The sequence below is a fragment of the Triticum aestivum genome, chromosome 2B, assembly GCF_018294505.1.
Source record: "Triticum aestivum cultivar Chinese Spring chromosome 2B, IWGSC CS RefSeq v2.1, whole genome shotgun sequence".
Lineage (NCBI taxonomy): Eukaryota > Viridiplantae > Streptophyta > Magnoliopsida > Poales > Poaceae > Triticum > Triticum aestivum.
This window is the reverse complement of record NC_057798.1, coordinates 147,225,495-147,246,835: the sequence shown is the minus strand read 5'-3', so window position 1 is coordinate 147,246,835 and position 21,341 is coordinate 147,225,495. Positions and strand designations below refer to the sequence as shown.

Below are 21,341 nucleotides of genomic sequence, written 5' to 3'. Positions count from 1 at the left end.
AACCAGTGATTTCCCCCTGATTTCCCCAGATTCTTAGTTAAGTTGCCGGGATCATGTCAGCATCCGGGACCAACGATTGCATCTAATTATCCAGCATCCATCACCTCCATCTCGTGATCTCGTCCGCATGGCAATACAGGTGATCCGCACCCTTCAGGCGCGAGGGCCACATGCCCGCGCGCCCGGCCATGCACGTTCGTGATCCACAGTTGGACAGTTCTCATGGTGGTTGGGATACATCAACCCATGATTATACATACGGTCGGTACCATCGATGATATGCGAAGACTGTAGTACTGAAGCTGAAGCAATTTTCCTGCTCTAGATTCTTCAGGCGGGTGTACATTTCGGTAGACGATCGGTATAGTTTGCCAGCTTTGTGCTGCATCCACTTCTGGTTTGTAAATTGTAACTTAGGCAACAGAGACCGCCCACCCGAAGCCACCCTGAATGTGAAAACAGGGCCAAGGCAGCAGGCAACAGCGGCATGGAAGCCATCCCAAAAATACATTGCTTGCTTCCACCTCCTGGTTACTTATACATCACATTCTTCAGTCCCACTTCAACCACTAGCCATCCCAGCCGTATACACAATTGAATTGAAAGCAACCAACATCACCTCTACCAACAACGCCAAAAACAAGGAGTAAAAAAGAAAAAAGAATGTACTGGAGAAGGACTCCAACAATCACACGGAGTATCATCATTTAGCGGCCCATATCCCTTTTCTGGACCCCTTCTTGCTCATCTTGACCACCCTCTGCTTCCGCCCCCCGGTGGCCTGCTCGTCGGCGTCCCTGGTGTCCGGCACTATCGCGACGTCGACCCTGACGATGTGGTGGTCCGAGGTCCCCTTGGAGGAGACGACCGTGTAGGACCCCGGCACGAACTTGTAGGGGGAGCTGGGCGACGCCAGTATGTAGTCCACCCTCGTGCCGTACTTGCACGTCCCTTGCACATCTGGTGTTTCAGTTCAGTGTAATAAGGTTCAGTACTGAAGTGACACTGGCATCAGACGGAGCATTATGAACGTGGCATTGTCAATCGTACCTTGGCCTTTGGCCACGACCACCACGGCCTCGCACTCTCCGGCGAAATCCTTGGCGTCCACGTACTGCTTCCCCTTGAGGTACTTCATCACCTCCACCTTGGGCGTCGGCTTGCCGATCTCCTCGTAGTACTGCAAAACGCATACCAAAATCTTCAGAATTGCTCATAATGTCCAAGGTTTCCAAACCATTCGGAGAAGATTGAAGACCTTGACGATGTCGGCCCATCTGTCGGCGGAGTAGTCGGTGCCGTCGAGCGCGTTGAGGCCGCCGGCGAGGATGTGGGGGCCGTCGACGGAGCGGAGCATGGCGTCCACCTGCTTCATCCGCCAGCTCTCGTCGAGGTGGTCCAGGTGCGTGCAGTGGAAGTTCACCTCCCCGGCCCGCGGCACCTCGATCGTGGCCCTCAGCACGTTCCTGCATGCGCCATCACACCTCTTCAATTTTTCACCTCTCCACGACAATCATTCGGCATTCAAATGGTGACAGGGCCTCAATTAAGTTGAGACAGCAACAGAGGCCGGGGAATTTATGCACGTTCGGCTTTCGATCCATTATTATTATAATTAGAGATTTCGTGATCACGATATCACACGGACACAAAACAAAAACAAAAACAGAAACACAGTGCAATTACTCTCGTGGCTCCCTTGCATGGCCGGGAGCGGCTGTCCGTTGATCCGAATTGAAGCCGCCGTTGCCCGGAAAGGGCCTGCCCAGCTACTCCGGACTGTTCGTCGACGGCGACTCCACGCTTACACTCTAACCGTCGGTCTAAGTCTAACCATGGATCGGGGGCGGCCAGTGTTAGCTCAGGGTTTCCGGTTGATCAGTCACGGGGGAAGCTACCAAAAAGAAGAGAAAAAAAGCATGGACCCTCGGAGCCGGCCGTTTGCCCTTGGATTGTGGACGCTGTATGCACAGAGAGAGAAAGAAAGTGTGTGCGTGTGTGGTGCCAAATGCCAAGGGAGCTGTTTCACCTAATCCATGGCTTATTAGTACCAGTGTACTAAACTAATAATCCTAAACAAAGAGGCAGTTTAGCTAAGTTGTGGATCAAGGATGTGTCATACTTACTCCCTAAGCATCTAGCTGCTTGTCGGACGTGGGGTCGGGTTGACTCGCACTAGTGGCAGGTAAAGCCCGGTTCCTGCTACCACTTTTGGCTCACAACACGGGTCAGCCGGGATACTGCCCGGCTAAGCAACAAGAAGCTTCCACCGGCGAAAACAATAATCAAATGAGCACAGAAATGAGAAGAAGCTTTAAGGTTATGTCTGGAGCTCAGGAATGTCCATGGAGATTGTTTACTAGTCCGGGCGTGCGTGCGCGCGGGAGGGCAATAATGCCGGGCGGAACAGCTCGACGGCGCACCGGCCACCGGGCGGGGTCCGGCCGAGGACGCGACGCGGGCAGGCGCGCATGCAATGCACCAACCACCGTACCCGTACGTTCATGCCAAAACGAGCAGCTAGCTGGTACTAGCAGGAGACGCTGCTTGGGGCGAAAAGGACACGGGCTAGGCCACCACGCCGGTCGCACCGACGAGCGAGAGCCACTGTCCGGCAACAGTCGCCGGCCTGGCATGGCCAGCGGCTCACGAGCCCTGGTCGGGCGCAAGGACGAGGCACTAATGTGGCGCACTGGCGACGTTTGACTGCGGGCCGGGCGTGTGATTGTTTACAGTGGAAGAGGATGGAACATTCGTTCGGACCACGACATGACCCGCAGCCCCGAATCCGATGCAGAAGCAGAAAGGAGCGAGCGACGCCCGCCGTGGGCGGCGGAGGGCGACTGACGGACTGACTCTCACTGACCTGAAGTCGGACTGGTCGGCGACGCGGAGCGCCTTCCAGCGCTTGATGGGCCAGCGGGAGAGCACGGCGTTGCCGTACTCGGGCGCCCAGCTCTCGGCGAACACGTACCGCATGCCCAGCGCGCCCGCCAGCTCCGACAGCGGCCGCATCCCGCGCTCCTCCTCGGCGCGCACGTTCTGCAGCCCGATGATGTCCGCCCCCGTCTCCCGCAGCACCTCCTCCACGCTCCGCCGCCGGCTCGCGTCCAGCCCGCCAACGACAACCTGCGTTAGCCGGCTCTGCGGCTTCCGGGCCCTCGGGCTGCCGAGCTTGCCGCTCCGGTCCAGGGAGATCTCGTTGTCCTGCAGGTTGATGGACACGCGCGCCTTGCTCGGCGTCCGCGACAGCAGGCTCGCCTGCGCCTTCAGGATCCCCTTGGGCCGCGGCCGCGCGCCCGTGCCCGTGCCGGCGCCGCTCCGGCGCGCGGCCTCGTGCTCCGCTCCCGCTTCAGGGACTGCGGCCACCGCGGGCGCCATGGAGAACAGGGCAGCGTTGAACGTCGCCACGCGGATGGTCACCGGCTGCCGTCCCTCGCCGGGCGCCGACCCATCAGCACCGCCGCGCGGGGTGCTGGCCTTGCTCCTGCCGTTGCTGCCGAGCCGGCGCACGGTGACGCGCGCCTTGGGCACCGTCGCCGCTCCGGCACCGGCAGCAGCGCCAGCGCCACCATGCCGGCGCCTGCGCGGGCGCGGGTGCAGCGCGCGGAGGCCGGCGAGGACGCGGCGCAGCATGTGCCTCAGAGCGGCCACGAGCATTCGACGCCGCGAGTCGCGATCGACGCGACGGTGCAAGAAAAGCGCGCGCTCCCTCCGCCTACCCGCCTTGGCTTGCGTTTGCGTGCGCGGCCGGTGTCGTGCTGGTGAGCGCGGCCGGGGAGGCAAGCTTTGGCTTGGCGTAATATACTACTCCCTGCTCTACTTACTTACTCCATGGAAGGCTAGCGACACGGGGAGGCGACGGCGACGGCGACGGCTCCGCGTGCTGCTGCTAGCTGCGGATCGCTTCGGCCCGGCCCGGACCGGACACCCGGGGGGTTTTGTACTGGCACTGCTGGCGAGCCAGACGCACGTCAGATGACTGTGGTCGCGGATTATTCGCACGTACTACTGCGTACGTGGACGTGGTCACAAGCGAGATCCGCTGGTCGCTGCAGCGTCGTCGTTTTCCTGTGCCATCTTCTCGACGGTATCTTCTTCCTCTGCCCATCCGCAGTGAAGTGGAGGAGCACACAATCCCGTAGCAGAGTACTAGTACTAATTGCAGAACAAGAAAAAATATACAGAAAAGGTTTTTGATCTGCTAAGATGACCAGCTGAAGCAGTATACGGTCGGGCGGACGGCCCGGTCAATGACTGGTCAAAAAACCGACCCTGGGCGTCTCAAATGGACCTCAAACAAACGCACTGATGGTCGGGTCCCACACGAAACACTCTGAAACCATCGGTCCGAAGCTGGTCTGCTTTGTCGCGGCGTGGCACCGCTCCGACAGGCAGCGTAGTGCCCAACCCATCCACATTTCCCCATCCTGTCTGTCGCCGCCGCCACTTCCCACTCGCCATTCGCCACTAGTAGTAGCCATGCCCCCACGCCGCCGGGCAAGGAGCTACCCATATCTAATGCTGGAGCGCCGATTGCAGCTCCTTGAGCATATCCGGTCAAGGCGCGAAACCCAGATCGCCGAGGGGCTACCTCCGGACGAGGTGGATCCGGAGGAGGACTTGAAGGAGGAGGAGGAGGATGAGGAGGGAGAAGAACGGGGAGGACGCAAAGCAGGGAGGAGGACACTGAGGACACATAGCGGGAGGAGGAGTACGTGGGGGGCGGTGGAGATACGTATCTGCAGGCGGAGCAGCACGCGATCCTCGATTCCCTCCCGCCGAAATAGGCGACGAAGGCCAAGTGACGTCGTCCGTGAAAAAGCGAAGGCGGAGCACGCGGCAGAGTTGACTAGATGCTTGCGTTTAGGGATGAGGATGATGAGGAGGAGGAGCCGGAGCCCTCCTACGCACCCATCTACCTGACGCCCGGCACGGACGTCGTGGACATCTTCGATGACGAAGCTTAGTTTAGGCTAGTGTGGTGTATGTGCCACGTAGAAAATATTTTGCATGGTTCGTATGGATATAGGGGATGAAATATAAGGCATTCAAATGCATAGCACTAAATATGAGGTATGATCTTTCGGCAAATTTGACATTTTTGACCTGTGGATGAAATCAATTCACAAAATGAACTGCTCATAAAAAAAATTCATTGGGTTGACCTTTTTAGGTGGCGCCTGACATGAAGATACCACACCCTATTGTGCAACGCCTAGCTCTGGGGCGTTGCACATATGTCCAGCGTGGCAGCACCGGGACCCGCACCCAGCAGTGCAACGCCTTAGAGCTAGGCGCCCCACATGTAATGTGCAGCGCCTAGCCCTTAGGCGTTGCACATTGACTTAGATGCAGCTGTCGCGCGCTAGCCTCTCCCAGCAGTTACAGAACGCAGCAGCGGCTGGCTCCTCGCCCCCTCTCGATCCCCTCTTCCAAATCCTTCAGATCTGAGGATTTGGTCCGTGAATTTCTTCACCAATCCATCCTAGAAGGTACTCTCCTCTGATCCCCTTCTTTCTATCCATAAAATATATGTTTTTTCAAGATTTGGGGAACCCTTGTTTGATTAGATTAGAATCTTGCATGTATATAGATTAGTGGGACTTCAAAATTTGTAGATGATCTTTATTATTTTGCAACCCTAGTTTAGTTTATTTGTATTGAAAAGATATGCTTTGGATACACAGGCCGACATGTTATTTCTATGAAAAAGATATTTGTATTGAATCTTGCATGAAGTAGGCCTAGTTTAGTTTATTTGTATTGAAATTATATTCCTATTGACAAGAATGCTTTGTATACATATGCTCTGAATCTTGCATATAGTAGCCCTACTTTAGTTTATTTGTATTGAAAAGATTTTCGTATTGACAAGAATGCTTTGTTTCAAATTTGTAGGATGGTTTGGCTTCTTGATGATCACTGGGACCATCAACACTAGGCATACGCTATGTCGGTGCAGTAGCAGATAATAATGAAAGTGGTCGGTATTATGAATTTCGTGTTTATTTCAAACACAAATGCCCCATATGTAATCTTCTGATTTGCTTGTTTGTAGGAGCTTCAACCTTTGAAGATTCGGTCTCACGGGATCAACCTTGGGGGAATGCGTTATGATGAGCGGTACACACCGTATGTAAGGGAGACCGGACTCCTCCCTTTCATTCAGTTGGTCAGCCGGTCGACACCACCCCTCAATGCTGTAGCAATCACCGCGCTTGTTGGTTGTTGGAGGACGGAGACACGCAGTTTCCATCTTTGAACCGGGAGATGACCGTGACGCTCCAGGATATTGCTATGATCTCTGATCTTCCTATCGAGGGGAATCCTCTTTATATGAGCACCAATTCTGATGGGTGACGCGAGCAGATGCATGCCCTTATCGGTATGGTTCCTCCGGAGCCTTCGGAACCAGTAGCAGAAGACAAGAAGAAGGAAAGACTCGCAGCCGGTGCTCCATTCACCTAGTTTGCATGGCACTTTGCTAACTGCCCTGAGGATGAGGTCAAGACATATGTGCGTGTCTACATGTGGTACGTTATATCCAGGACTATGTTTGTTGATGGCACAGGCAAGAATGCTCCATGGATGTGGCTGAAGGCGTTAACCATCTTCGATAGCAAATGGAGTTGGGGTTTGGCGACACTGGCTTACTTATATAGACAGGTAGACAGTTGTTTCTTTTTCACTTCATTGCTACATTATTAATGCGATCTTCCTGTTAATTCAACCATGTTCTCTTTTATTTGCAGTTGGATGAAGCCTGTTGTAGGAAATCAAAGGACGGAGGTATTGGTGGTTGTATGCTCGCACTTTCTGTATGGAGCTGGGAGCGATTGCCGGTTGGACGACCGAAGACCGTGAAGTACGAGGATTGGGACGACAAAGACGACCCACTACGGTACCCCACTTGGGCTTACAAGTGGGATGTGTTAAATGAGATGACGGATGATCCCTCGGTCATGTACAAGTTATACACAAGCGAGATGGACACGATTACTGCTGAGCAGGTGAGTCAACATTGCATAAGTGATTCTCATGCTTCTTTCGTAACTCGAAGTCAACTTTGCATTCTATGCTATGTTGCAGGTGGAATGGGAGCCGTATGGAAAAGGGGATAGTTTCGGTAACCCTGGAGACTTCATGTTGAATCTGATGTGCCTTAGGGATTCGGTTGTATGCTTCCTCCCAACTACCATACAACATCTTAAATGCGGCTTGCTTCGCCTTCCATGCCTTGACATATTTCACCTTGTAATGAAAGATGGCTTTCACAAGGTCCATGACTTGTTGGATGCTCATTGTTGGAAGTGTGGATATTGATAAGGATCAACGTGATGACCCTATAGTTTTTGCCCGATCTTTCACCGCAAGACAATCAAATAGAAAAACTTCTAATCACGGGAGTAATCCACGTAACCTGAAGATGAGGAAACAAATCCAGCAAGCAACATGATGAAGATCACCACGCCTCAAACCAAAGCACGACAATCCTTGATGAACACAAGAATCTCCGCAGCAATCTTTATTAGATAAACGGCATCACCGTCCCTGGAGGGATGCTTCAGCAAGAAAACACAACTCGATAGTTTTAGACTAAAATTCTGAACTCCATAAACCTAATGCGCCCCAACTCCTTATATAGAGGGGTGAGGCGCCCAGCCTAATGGGCATCGACCTGACTTGGTTGGACAGGCCCAAAACCAAGCCACAATTATTAAAAATCTAATTATTAAAAATCTAATTATTAAAAATAACAATGACACGCGTAGCTTGGTGGAGTCCTGAAATTGGGCTTCACCTCCTTCGTCGTGCCCGTATCATCCCCCCCCCCTTCAAAGAGTGTTGTCCTCAACGCGTGAGGGTCTGCTGGAAAGGGGTGGCGTGATATCAACAAAAGCATCACGCATTTTTGCCATCTTCAAGTCTCGCCTGCCTACCACTCCACATCCTCCCTCTTGGTCTGCTCGACTTGGTTCAGGAGTGGGTGTCTTTCTTCTCCACACACGCCTGGGCATAGGTGCCACCACCTTCTTCTTGTCCACCTTTGCTAGAGCCCTTTGTTGCCGAATATGAACCTGCTTTGCACTACCCTGCAAAAGATAAGTAATGCCTGGGCCACACAACTGGCGAACATGTCCATCCTTGCCTTTGTTCATCCGCACTGCTGCTCCAACAAAACGCCTCATAGATGTGCTAACAAAACTGCGCTTGTCGCCCCGAAGCACCACATGCACTGGGACATGATCAACACAAATATCATCAGTCTGAACACCTGTGTCAACACAAACTGGAATTGTAACACATGTTGCAACATCCTTCCTCTCATCAGAAAGAGGTTGTACTTCAAATGGCTTGTCACTAACAAGAACAACAGGCTTGTCATCTACAGGTATAGCTGAAGCATCAACAATGTTGCTCTGTGCATCATGCTGCTCATGCTGCAGCTTAGCTAACCTTGGCGGCTTAGCCTTGCGCAACCTCTCCTTGTGTACCACCAGCTCCACATCAGACTTTATTTGATCATCCTTCATAGGCTGCAAAGTCTGATGTTTGCCATCATGCACAAAAGAGTATGTATTTGCTATCCCAGCATGTGTAACATTGCGATCATACTGCCATGGACGTCCAAGTAACAGCCCACACACCTCCAATGGCAACACATCACATTCTACCACATCAACATAGTCACCAACTGTAAATGGCACACGCACTTTATGAGTAACCTTGAGCATACCGCAGCTATTCAACCACTCAAGATGCCTAGGTTCAGGAATACGCCATGTGGACAACCCCAATGATGCCACCATTGCCTTGCTTATGCCATTAGTACAGCTACCACCATCAATCATCAACTTGCATGCTTTGCCTTTAATCATACACTGAGTCTGAAATAAACTCCACCGCTGACCCTTGTCATCTGTTTTGCAAGCTTCATCGTGTACTGACGGTGTCCTGGACTAGGGGGTACTCAACGCGTCGTCTCCCGATCAGTTGGATTGGGCCGAGGACCCCCATGGCCGTATACTCATGGGCCAGTCCGGACAGCTGCCGCATACAAGGAAGAATCAACAAGACTTGGCGATCAAGACAAGGACTCCTCCCCCACCGGCGTATTCGGCTAGGACTCTTGTTATCCTAGGCCTCTGGTGCATTATATAAACCGGGGCCAGGCTAGTCAATACACATATACAGCAACAATTATACCATAGGCTAGCTTTTAGGGTTTAGCCTCCTTGATCTCGTGGTAGATCCACTCTTGTAATACCCACATCATCAATATTAATCAAGCAGGACGTAGGGTTTTACCTCCATCGAGAGGGCCCGAACCTGGGTAAAACATCATGTCCCTTGTCTCCTGTTACCATTGATCCTAAGACGCACTGCTTGGGACCCCCTACCTGAGATCCGCCGGTTTTGACACCGACATTGGTGCTTTCATTGAGAGTTCCGCTGTGTGATTGGCGAAAGGATCAATGGCTCAAATGCAAGTCAACTGCGACGTCGGCTTCTTCGTCACCAGCTCGACTGGTCACCTTGGCTTGACCGAGGACTGCGGCCTACCTCCGATCGTCATGTTCGGATGAAGGCCTTTGTCAACACCAACTCCGATCTCTATCAAGATCATGGAGGAGTCATCCATGGAGCTCGGGGGCTCAACGTCAACATTGCCCTCAGGCGACCGAGCTGTTTTTCTGGACAACAAACTTGTATCCGCCGCCACCGCCTCCTCGAGTGTCGCTTAAACGATTACTTCGGTGGAATTATGCAGAATTAAGTCTACAACAACCCTGCAAAAATTTCGTCGAGTTCCGATGGAGGAATCTCTGGCAATCTCCGATATACCGGAGCCCTGTTGAATCTGGACGAGAATCCGGACGAGTTAAGGGCGTGGCATCCAGCATCTAGCTCGGATGTCCTTTGGAGGATCCAACCATTGATTTACTGCGGAATTCCCATATCTACCACCTGCCAAACATTCAGCTCGATCCGACCGTCCAAACTCCGAGAAACTTCCGATTAGTGCATCACTTTTTGGATCTGTTTTCTGCGCGAGAACGAATCCGACCCGAATTCATCTTCTTTATGAACGGGATCTCGGACATCCTTTTTGAAGGAAGTTTTCGTATGGGGTGTTGTGTTTTATTCTCAAACACATCCCAGTAGTATTAAAAGTATTTTTGCAATACGAACTTCACCGTCGCGCCGGTGTCAAACTAGCCCGACAACATCACTCCACGGTGGCCGACCTGTGTTAGACACGTCGTCGCTTTGTTGAGCCGAGCTCAATTTCTTCGGAACATCATCTCGGCCAGCTGAACAATAGTTCGGCATCGCGAAGGATAAATCGTCACCAACATTGCCGCCCCATGAATTACCGCGTCACGACCTACATCGGCAGGGCCGCACTATTGCTTCTTTAAGCTGGTGTCCATCACGCCGACCTACTTCGACATCTCGGCTGGACCGGGGGCTTCGCCATTTATTCATCAACCTACTCCGGACACTTCGACGTCACTAGCCGACCAGGCAATGGGTGCGCGGATCGAGTCCCAATTTTGAGAATCACCTTCCTTTGAATTGTTACAACAAATAAACCAGGTGCTATTAATCCTGGTATTTCTTTTTGCTTGTTTGGGTTAATTTTTCCCAAGGAATTATTACTCTGGTTTGTCCATCATATGTACACAGGTCTATCAAATGGTGGCCGCATTATCGACGGTCGCATGATGGTTCGGTCAGTTTCTGTACATAGTCCGGCAAACGCCGCATCCGGAACTCGGACCGACCTGTGAATCCAGGCTTTGCCATGCCTTTATTGCATTATGCCGATGACCTGCATCGACATCGACTTTGGCGCCAGGCCATATTTCTTTTATTACTCACTTTGCATAAATTATTTATTATGCAACGATTTTTTTACTATTATCTCTGGTTTGCACTATATTTTGTGCACAAGAAAATGACCCAGCCGGACTATATCCTTTGACGTCACCTCGGCTGGACGGGGGGCTTCGTCAACACTTCATTACCCCATGCCAGGGACTTCGGCATCACTCTGCCGTCCTGCATTGACCATGCTATGTTACCACTTCACAGGGCCGAGCTCTTGGCTCCGCCACCTCGGGACCGGCTTGGGGGATGGAACCTTGTCCCGCATCAAGCTCGGACCGCATCGTCAATACCGAACACATTAACCAGCTAGGTTGCCTTCATGCTTAAAGTTTTAAAATTTCTAACTTGTGTTCGGTTCGACCAAGCATTATACTTTCTCGGAAAAAAGTTGCTTGTAAAAATCTTCCTTGTCAAAACTTTGTTCCCACACACTTGACGCGCTACCCGCGCTCATTATACCTGGGGGCTTCTTTAACAGAAGCTTATTAATTCGGGATTTATGCCCAACACATGTGTCACACTTCCGCATGTACCTTTTATTCGCCATTATATGCATCGATATGACTTAAGTTTTGGCCAAGCTGGGTTGCCTGGCTCCTGTGCTTACCCCTACGTTCCCGATTGTTCGGCCAGGTGGTAAAGGGAGCACCTCTGCGATTGTTACTGCCGGGTCAGCCGGATGTGTACCTCAGACTGGGTGAAGCCGAAAGCTAGCGTTCTTAAGGGAATACTCGGTCGGTGAACTAAAAGATGATTTCTTACCTATTTATTTACCTGCCCCCAGATGTTTTTCTGCTCTTTTTGCAGTCCGGACATGCACTTTAGGGCATGCCTCCCAGGGAAAGGAACCCCTAACGGAACTATTCTCCCTGGAAGATGTTTCTTACTAACCATGTAATATAACATAACTAGTTGGGCACTTGTCTGATAAAGCACTAATGACCCCTACGCCTGGTCTCCACGCATGCCCCAGTTTTTATAACCGCGAGGGTATTCGGACACACTCCGGACTATTGGGTCCAGAGGTTGAAGCGAAAAGGTCCGCTACGACAAACGATCTACAATCCGGCTAAAAGGCATTATACATGTCACCTTACATTATATAGTCAACTTTTACCCAAGTCACTTGGGGGCTCTTATGTTTATTTGAGCCGTTTCATACTAAGTGTTTCTCATCCTAGCCGTTGCAAAGTTTTTATTATTATTTATCACTCTTTTTTTGACACAAGTGTGCGGTCACTAGCCGGGGAGCCTAATTTCTCTCTCAAAGCCGTTAGAGTTTAGTTTGCTAAACTTGCCTAGTAAGAAGTACTCCGCCTTCGGGATAGGAGGTTGAAGCCGTAGGCTGGCCCGCTTGAAGTTTTGAGATAGGATGTGACATGTTAAAGCTCGGCAGAAGCACCTTTTATTTCTAAAGTCCAATTTTTGGATTGGCACCGAACACTTGATCTAGTTCGGACATTAACCTTTTGAATAAGTTTTTTGGCTTTTCGAGCCCATGGCACTTTTAAACTATTTGTGTGTTTTCAGCACAAGTCTCGCAGTGCAACGCCGGATACCTTTAGAGATCCGGCAAAAACATTCTCGGATATTGCTATATATGCATCGGGTTCGAATTGTGTCTTCGGTCAATAGTTGGGTTGCCCGGCTCCTGCGCTTGCCTCCTATGTTCCGCTTTGTCCGGCTAGGTGTGCAAAGGGAGAACCACTACGATTGTGCTTCCAGCTCACATGGTTAAGCACCTCAGTGGAGAAAGCCGAAAACTGACTATCACAATAAGCGTAAACTAGTCGGCGATCCGATGACGGCCTTAAACGACGGACCATTCATAACAATGGCCGAAGTGTTTACGGCTTGACCTCGACTGTCGCCGAACACTACCGGGGGCTATTAACTGACCTCCCAAACTAAATCCTCGATATTTTGCTCTTACATTGGGGCTGAGGTTTCATGATCGTGCTTAGCATGACAACCCAAAGAAAGGAACCGATAGCAGGACTATTTTCTTTGGAAGACATTTCTTCTGTTAAATAGTAATATAACATGTCTCTCCGCATACCTTTGTTTATAAAACCGTATGGCCAGATTGCCTTGTTTGTTGTAAATCTTTGCCCTCCTAATGGCTTTATAAAGTAGGACAAGCACTCCTCGGCTATTGGCCGAGGAGGTGGAAGCCGATGGTCGGTCAATGAAGTTTTGTACAATGCGGATCCGAGCATTAATGATGTAAAGTACTTGGATACATAGAGTCATTACACATAATTTGTGATTTTACTATGGATATCGATCCTTAATTCGGCCTCCTGTGCCTGCATTAAGGCTCGGGGGCTACTGGGCTTCGGGCTTATTATTTACAAATATTAAAGGGGCACATCGATCCCCTGATCTGGTGTTGCCACCCGACCAGTGTCTCGGGGGCTACTGCATTGCCTGTTCTATGCAGAAAATTTTAAGTGCAATACAGTTTCCGAGGAGATTTTGATCCTCAGGTTGGTCGGCCGCACCCAACCTGAGTCTCGAGGACTGAGCACACCGCTTTTTGTGTCCCGAAGTATTCTGCCGAGCTAGGACTTGATCCTCAGACCGATTTTGCAAATCAACCTGAGTCTCAGCGGCTACGGGGATCAGCGGTCTTATGTCATCCTTCATGTGCATCTCGGGTTTTAGACCGATACCCACCTTGAGGTCTACTGGCACCAATCAAAAATATTGACAAAAATCGGCCCACATTCGGGGTGGTGCACCACCTCAGAAGCAGTCCGGCGTAAAGCTCGGGCGCTAGTGGCTGGCTCCATAGAGGGCACTTCCGGCATTAAGCTCGGCTAAACTCCTTCAGACTTCTTTCAACCAAGGTGATTTACGACACCTTGGATACAGTCCAGCATTGGAGCTCGGATACATAGTCCGGCGTTGGAGCTCGGATACCGTCTGGCGTTGGAGCTCGGATACATAGTCCGGTGTTAGAGCTGGGAACCAGTCCGGCATTGGTGGTCGGCTGCAAAAGATACCTCGAATGCAGTCCGGCGTTGGAGCTCGGACGCAAGAGGACGTCGCCACCCAGGAACAACTTCAAACCCGAGGCATGGCATAAAAATAACAAGGCATTGATAAAGGCCGTAAACTTAAAAGGGCTCCTCGGATACCCAACGCGTAAACTCGTCGAATGCATTTCGGCGATCCTCAAGATAGAAGATGAGAAGATTTGTTGAACCAGTTTTCAAGACCGGCAACCAAAGATGAAGAACAGTTCGGAAGAATCGAGGAGCGTCCCTAACTTGAAGACCGGTTCAGGGGGCTACTGACGGTGTCCTGGACTAGGGGGTACTCAACGCGTCGTCTCCCGATCAGTTGGATTGGGCCGAGGACCCCCATGGCCGTATACTCATGGGCCAGTCCGGACAGCTGCCGCATACAAGGAAGAATCAACAAGACTTGGCGATCAAGACAAGGACTCCTCCCCCACCGGCGTATTCGGCTAGGACTCTTGTTATCCTAGGCCTCTGGTGCATTATATAAACCGGGGCCAGGCTAGTCAATAGACATATACAACAACAATCATATCATAGGCTAGCTTCTAGGGTTTAGCCTCCTTGATCTCGTGGTAGATCCACTCTTGTAATACCCACATTATCAATATTAATCAAGCATGACGTAGGGTTTTACCTCCATCGAGAGGGCCCGAACCTGGGTAAAACATCGTGTCCCTTGTCTCATGTTACCATTGATCCTAAGACGCACTGCTTGGGACCCCCTACCCGAGATCCGCCGGTTTTGACACCGACATGTACCCTCTTGAGTTGCATATTCAGCCCACTCAATGGTTCAACATTGTCCACCAAAATTGTGTCAACATCAGCCTTGTCCTCTTTAGAACCAGTCTGTGTTGTTGCTACCTCGTTGACATCATCTATCTGAACCACTGATGTGTCCTTGGAAATTACCTTCGCGGAAGGCTGCACGGTATGCGCGGGAAAAACTCTAATGGATTTTTTTAAATTCCATCTGCATCTCTTTAAGGATCTTTTGTATATCAGCTATCTTAGTCCGAGCATGATCCTTAGACTTCTCATCCAGCCGAGAAAACCATGCGGGAGACATCTTCCAATTTGATATTTTTTTGTCTATGTTTTTTTTCTTTGAAGTTGCGAAAGGAAACTATCGATCTGATATTTAGAACGAGTCCGGTCCGGGAATATCTCCAAGTACATGGCGCTACAGCTCAACCGATTGGACTTTTGTTTTTCTTTGCCGACCCGTGCACAAACCCAGCTGCGCCGTTCCTTTTTCTTGTCACGCAAAAAGTTGCACCAAACTAGGATTGAAAAGTCGCGTATCACATGTACAACAATAGGACTATGCTCTTCTTTTTTTTGCCAGGCAAAGTTCCACCAAAAGCTGGATCCGAAGAAAACTCTAAATTGCAAATCCTCCTAGTTTCTTTCCTTTTGTTTTCAATATACTCCCTCCTCTATTCCGTATCGGCCAGCAATGGAATCACTCTGCTTCCTGAAAATTCGGAGTTAGATAATGTGCCCTATCTATCCGAGCGACCAAACTGAGATTAAGCGAAAACAACTCGCCGAGATTGCACGGAAAATTGAAGGCACCGACGCCTGATCAACTTGATGACTCAAAGACAAACTCCCCACCAAGACGCAGATCGAATCAGTATGCTCGCAAATTTGCGACCACTAATCTCGTCGCCTAACAACAGCTTGCAGCGTGATCAGTGTGATTTCCTTGCTCTCCACAGAATAGACTCATGGCAACAATCAATCTCAGCAGTATGAACTCGCGGTGATAAACCCAATAATCTGATACCACTTGATAAGGATCAACGTGATGATCCTATAGTTTTTGCCCGATCTTTCACCGCAAGACAATCAAATAGAAAAACTTCTAATCACGGGAGTAATCCACGTAACCTGAAGATGAGGAAACAAATCCAGCAAGCAACGTAATGAAGATCACCACGCCTCAAGCCAAAGCACGATAATCCTTGATGAACACAAGAATCTCCGCAGCAATCTTTATTAGATAAACGGCATCGTCGTCCCCGGAGGGATGCTTCACCAAGAAACAACTCGATAGTTTTACACTAAAATTCTGAACTCCATAAACCTAATGCGCCCCAGCTCCTTATATAGAGGGGTGAGGCGCCCAACCTAATGGGCATCGACCTGACTTGGTTGGACAGGCCCAAAACCAAGCCACAATTATTAAAAATCTAATTATTAAAAATAACAATGACATGCCTAGCTTGGTGGAGTCCTGAAATTGGGCTTCACCTCCTCCGTCGTGCCCGTATCAGATATTGAGTTGAAGAGCATGTAAGCAATGAACTCGGACGTGAGTTGTCTGTGGTCTTGGGACACAACCTTCCCATCCACCCTTTTGCCTCGGCACATGTGAGTTGGCACACAACTCACCATGTTGGGACCTCCTTTCAATGGTCTTGCACGCACAATCCACGAACATTTTTCATCTTCACATGCACATGCAACCGTGTAGCGCACATTGACGTCCGAGTTCACCACCTTGTGTGGACGATAATGCGTAACTGAGTAGTTGTCGAGACACATCTTCAATTCCAAGAAGGTTTCGAACTTAGACCCGCGAGCAATCCTGTTCTTGCCGTCTTCCAAATCACAGTGAGATCTTGGCCTAACCCCAAGAGATATACCTTGGCCACCATCTACCATGACTTCATCTGCGAGACTAACATCCTTGAACAATGTAGTCCGATGATCCCGTCCAAATACCTTCTCGAAAGCATCGGCCTCCTTCACTGTGAACCCCTCCTCATCAACTTGTTCATCGGGACCTTCGTCATCCGAATCCGATGCACAACCACGGGAATAAGGGATGGAATGGTCCATTATCTCTTGCAAATAATATTTGTCGAGATCACCCACATTGTTGTCATGGAGATCAACTTCATTGTCATCGTCCGCATACCCATCATTCTCCTCTTACAAAGCTTCATTTTGGTTGCTTGGAAATGGGCTCAATGTTGGCCTCACTTCTTGGGTCAAAAGAGTTCAACTATTTCATCTCGGTTCAAGGGTGGGGGGCTACTAGCAACCAAAAGGGAGGGGTTCCGGTTCAAGTCCAAATGCAAACTTGAATCAACCTTCTTCGTTGCAAATAAATCAAGAGCCTTGTCTAGTGATTCGGCCACCGTCTCCTTGTATGCAACCCAACATTGCTCTGAGTTGACATGCATTGTCTTCCAACGGATGTGCATTCCAAAACCAACATTGTGCCTTCCCTCCAACTCAACGATATCACTAGGGTCCATCCAATTCAAATCTTTCCCCACTTGTTCCAAGAGCTCCGCATAGCTAGGACTATCATCAAACACCATCTCAAGCTCGTCCGGGTCCGGTTCAATATTGCCTTTCAAGAAAGCATCTTTGTCCCCATGATGAACAAACACACATGTTCTTCCCATCCCTATAAGCATTCAAAAAACAAAATGTAACATTTCTTCCATGAGTACTAATTCAAGGATTAACATGGAATACAAACCCTAACATATATATGAAACAATAACCCTAACCCTTGCCCCAACATAACAACACCCATAACCTTAACCCTAACATACTAACAAGCCTAACCCTAGCACCAACATAAGAACACCCATAAGAATAACCCTAACATACTAACAAGCCTAATCATAGGAAATTGGCAAACAAACATCTCACATCTCCATAGAAATCTCTAGATCCGTAAGAAAACTAGGGACAATTGGATTTATGCCCCTAGTTGTGTCCCCCTCGTCTGTTTTACCCCTAGTTTGAGAAAGTCGCCGGTTCTGTCCACACCACTTTGGAATTCTTTTGTTTTTGCCCTTCCGTCACGGCTCCGCTTGGTCAGCGCCGTTTGACCACATACGATGCTCTGTTTTGGACATTTTTGCCCTTGTGTCCCCAGCCCAGATACCCCTTCGCCCTCCTCGAGCTCACGTGCAGAAACAAACAGAGAGTGGGAGAGCTCGTGAAGAACGGGATCGAAAGCCTCCGTGGGAGAGGCCCGAGCGAGAGGAGAAGATGCGGACGACAAGCTTCCCATCGTCAAACTCCTCGACGGCGGCTGGTTCTACTGCCGCAGAGGTAAGTGGAGCACTCCGTGGGGATTTGGGGATTTTCTAGGGTTTCAACCATTTGACCCCCTCATTCTAGGGTTTCTCTGATTTGGGGATTTTTTTTTGCTCTTCTTCTGATTTAGATCGATGGGATGGGGATTGTGGAGCTCGTCTCGGAGTACCATCACCCAGATGAATCATTTTCCGGCTTGGAGCCCAGATCTAAGCACCGTTGCCCTGGACATGGCCTAGTTCCTGCTCGTCGGGTGGCTTGGAGAGGGGCTAGCACGGGCCGACAATTTTTGGGTTGCCCTCTTAATGTAAGTAGTTGCTTGTCAATTTCATTGTCAATTTGGGAGGTTGTTGTTATTTTGAAATTTCTAATTTTGTTCATCTAATTAGTTGCCAGATGAGTGCAAGTGGGTGGTTTGGGTTAACCCTCCTCCTCCACTGCGTGTGGCCCTTGCATTTGAAGATCTACATGCAGAGATTGAACACAACTGGATCAAGTCTCACAAAATGCAGAGGGAAAATATGGAGCTGTCAAAGAAGAACCGTGCTTTGAACAAGAAACTGAAGGAGAGAGATGAGATGCTCAATGTTTGGGCAGTGTTGTTTAGTGGAATTGTTGTATGTGTTGTAGTTGTGGCTTTATCAGTGTTATCACAGAATGAAGCCACTAAGTGAAGCAAGTATGTTTATTGTTGTTGTAGTGCAGGATATGGATGAACTTTGTAATGTACCAATCTTCATGTAATGCTATTTGGTGTTCTAAATTTTTGCAGTTTGGTTCATATTGGCAGATGACCAAATTGTCGCCGTCGACGACAATTTGGTTCATATGACCAAATTGGCAAACAACTTCAAATTAAAGCATGACATAGCAAGCATCACATATGATCAAACAACTCAAACAACTTCAAATTAAAGCATGATATAGCCAGCATCCCAAACAGTAGTTCAACAAAAAGTGAAAATACTTGTTCAACATCATGACATCTCAAACAGTAGTTCAACAGCAAGTGAAAATACTAGTTCAACATACAGGCATCGCAAATAGTCACCAGCAAGTGCAAATGAAGAACTAAAACTTGAGTTTTTTGCTCCTGGTGTTCTCAGCTGGATTGGGGGCTAGCCTTGTTTTGCTCCTGGTGTTCTTTGCTGGGTTGGGGGCTAGCACACCAGGAACTTCAATTGTTGTTGTCTGCTTCTTAGCTGGAGAAGCTCCTCTATCTGATGCCTTCTTATAATTCTTTCTTGGGCTGTGAAAAGTGCAAGCATGTCACATTTCATATGATAGTGCATGAAAACAAACATATATACACAAACATACACAAAACATCACCTGATTATAGTAGCTTGTGTAGATGTTGGTGTTGGCTCTATAGGTTGCTCTTGTGGTGGATCTTCTGCATCTGTTCCATCATCTACTGCTGGCTCTATAGGTTGCACTGCTGGCTCTTCTGCATTCTCAGCTCCCCAATGTTCATCTTCACCAAAGGCTGCATCAACTGAATTTTTGCATTTGTTGGCATGGTGTCCTCGTCCTCCACACCTGCTGTCGGTGTCAAAACCGGCGAATCTCGGGTAGGGGGTCCCGAACTGTGCGTCTAGGCGGATGGTAACAGGAGACAAGGGACACGATATTTTACCCAGGTTCGGGCCCTCTTGATGGAGGTAAAACCCTACGTCCTGCTTGATTGATATTGATGATGTGGGTATTACAAGAGTAGATCTACCACGAGATCAAGGAGGCTAAACCCTAGAAGCTAGCCTATGGTATGATTGTTCTTCTGTCCTACGGACTAAAACCATCCGGTTTATATAGACACCGGAGAGGGCTAGGGTTACACAGAGTCGGTTACAATGGTAGGATATCTACATATCCGTATCGCCAAGCTTGCCTTCCACGCCAAAGAAAGTCCCATCCGGACACGGGACGAAGTCTTCAATCTTGTATCTTCATAGTCTTGGAGTCCGACCGATAATGATAGTTCGGCTATCCGGACACCCCCTAGTCCAGGACTCCCTCAGTAGCCCCTGAACCAGGCTTCAATGACGACGAGTCCGGCGTGCATATTGTCTTCGGCATTGCAAGGCGGGTTCCTCCTCCGAATAATTTATAGAAGATTGTGAACACCAGGATAGTGTCCGACTCTGCAAAATAAATTCCACATTCCACTGTAGAGAGAATAATATTTACACAAGTTCAATCTGCTGACGTATTTCGTGGCGTGATGTCACACCAGAACCAAGCCTTTACTTGAATCGTTTTTATTATACTACCTCAGCGCGTTTAGCGAAGCGGTTTCCTTGGCATGTCTTGTCGAAGCAGAGATCGTGTTCCCCTTATTCCAGGATTCCCATCAATACGGACGTGGGTAACCCAACCACGCCATTGATTGCGGCGCTTGGGAGAAAAGCGAGTTTTACCAGGCCGGTGGGGACGCATAGTTTCGTCCGCCCATATATAAGGGGATAAGGATCCACCTTTTTACCTGCGCCTTCTTCCTCCTTTGCTTATCCATCTCTGCGCACTCGAGCTCCAGCGCCCAAGTCCGCACATCTCACCTCAACCTTCTCCAACTATGTCCGGAGCGGGAGGCAAGTGGATGGCCTCCTCCGTACGGAGGGGCACATCAAGAAGCTGCGCAGCGCCGGATATCTGTCCAGCAACATCGCGCACCGGCTCCCCAATGAGGGGCAGCCCATCCCCACCCCCAGGCCCCATGAGAGGGTGGTATTGCTTCCCCATTTCCTCCGTGGACTGGGCTTCCCACTTCACCCCTTTGTCCGGGGGCTCATGTTCTACTACGGCCTGGATTTCCATGATCTGGCCCCGAATTTCATCCTCAACATCTCGGCGTTTATCGTCGTGTGTGAGGCCTTCCTCTGCATCCAGCCCCACTTCGGCTTGTGGCTCAAGACCTTCAATGTCAAGCCGAAGGTTGTGAAGGGCAGCCAAGCGGAGTGCGGAGGCGCCATGGTGGGCAAGATGCCCAATGTTACTTGGCTCGAGGGCGCCTTCATGGAAACCATCAAGGGGTGGCAATCGGGGTGGTTCTACATCACCGAGCCGCGTGACCCTAAATGGGCAGCGGCCCCCGAATTCAGATCTGGCATCCCCACACGGCTCACCTCTTGGAAAGAGAGTGGCCTGACCTGGGGCGATTCGGAGGAGCTGACCGGACTCCAAGCCTGCATCCAAAAGCTAGTGAACAAGAAGCTCAAGCTTGTCAACATAGTCCAGGTCATGCTCATCCGCCGGATTCTCCCGTGCCAACAACGGGCCTTCAAATTGTGGGAGTTTGATCCGGCCCAGCACCGAACCTTGAGCGGGCTCTTCGACACTAAG

General features: G+C 49.9%; 1 protein-coding gene across 1 annotated transcript; it reads right to left on the bottom strand.

The window, feature by feature from the left end:
- Positions 1-490: 490 nt before the first annotated feature.
- On the bottom strand, positions 491-3,933 carry LOC123043981 (uncharacterized). The gene is made up of 4 exons (XM_044466599.1): positions 2,867-3,933; positions 1,259-1,466; positions 1,051-1,180; positions 491-960 (listed from the first exon to the last, which is right to left on the bottom strand). The coding sequence occupies exons 1-4, from the start codon at positions 3,658-3,660 to the stop codon at positions 704-706; spliced, it is 1,389 nt and encodes a 462-aa protein (XP_044322534.1). The 5' UTR covers positions 3,661-3,933; the 3' UTR covers positions 491-703.
- Positions 3,934-21,341: the final 17,408 nt, after the last annotated feature.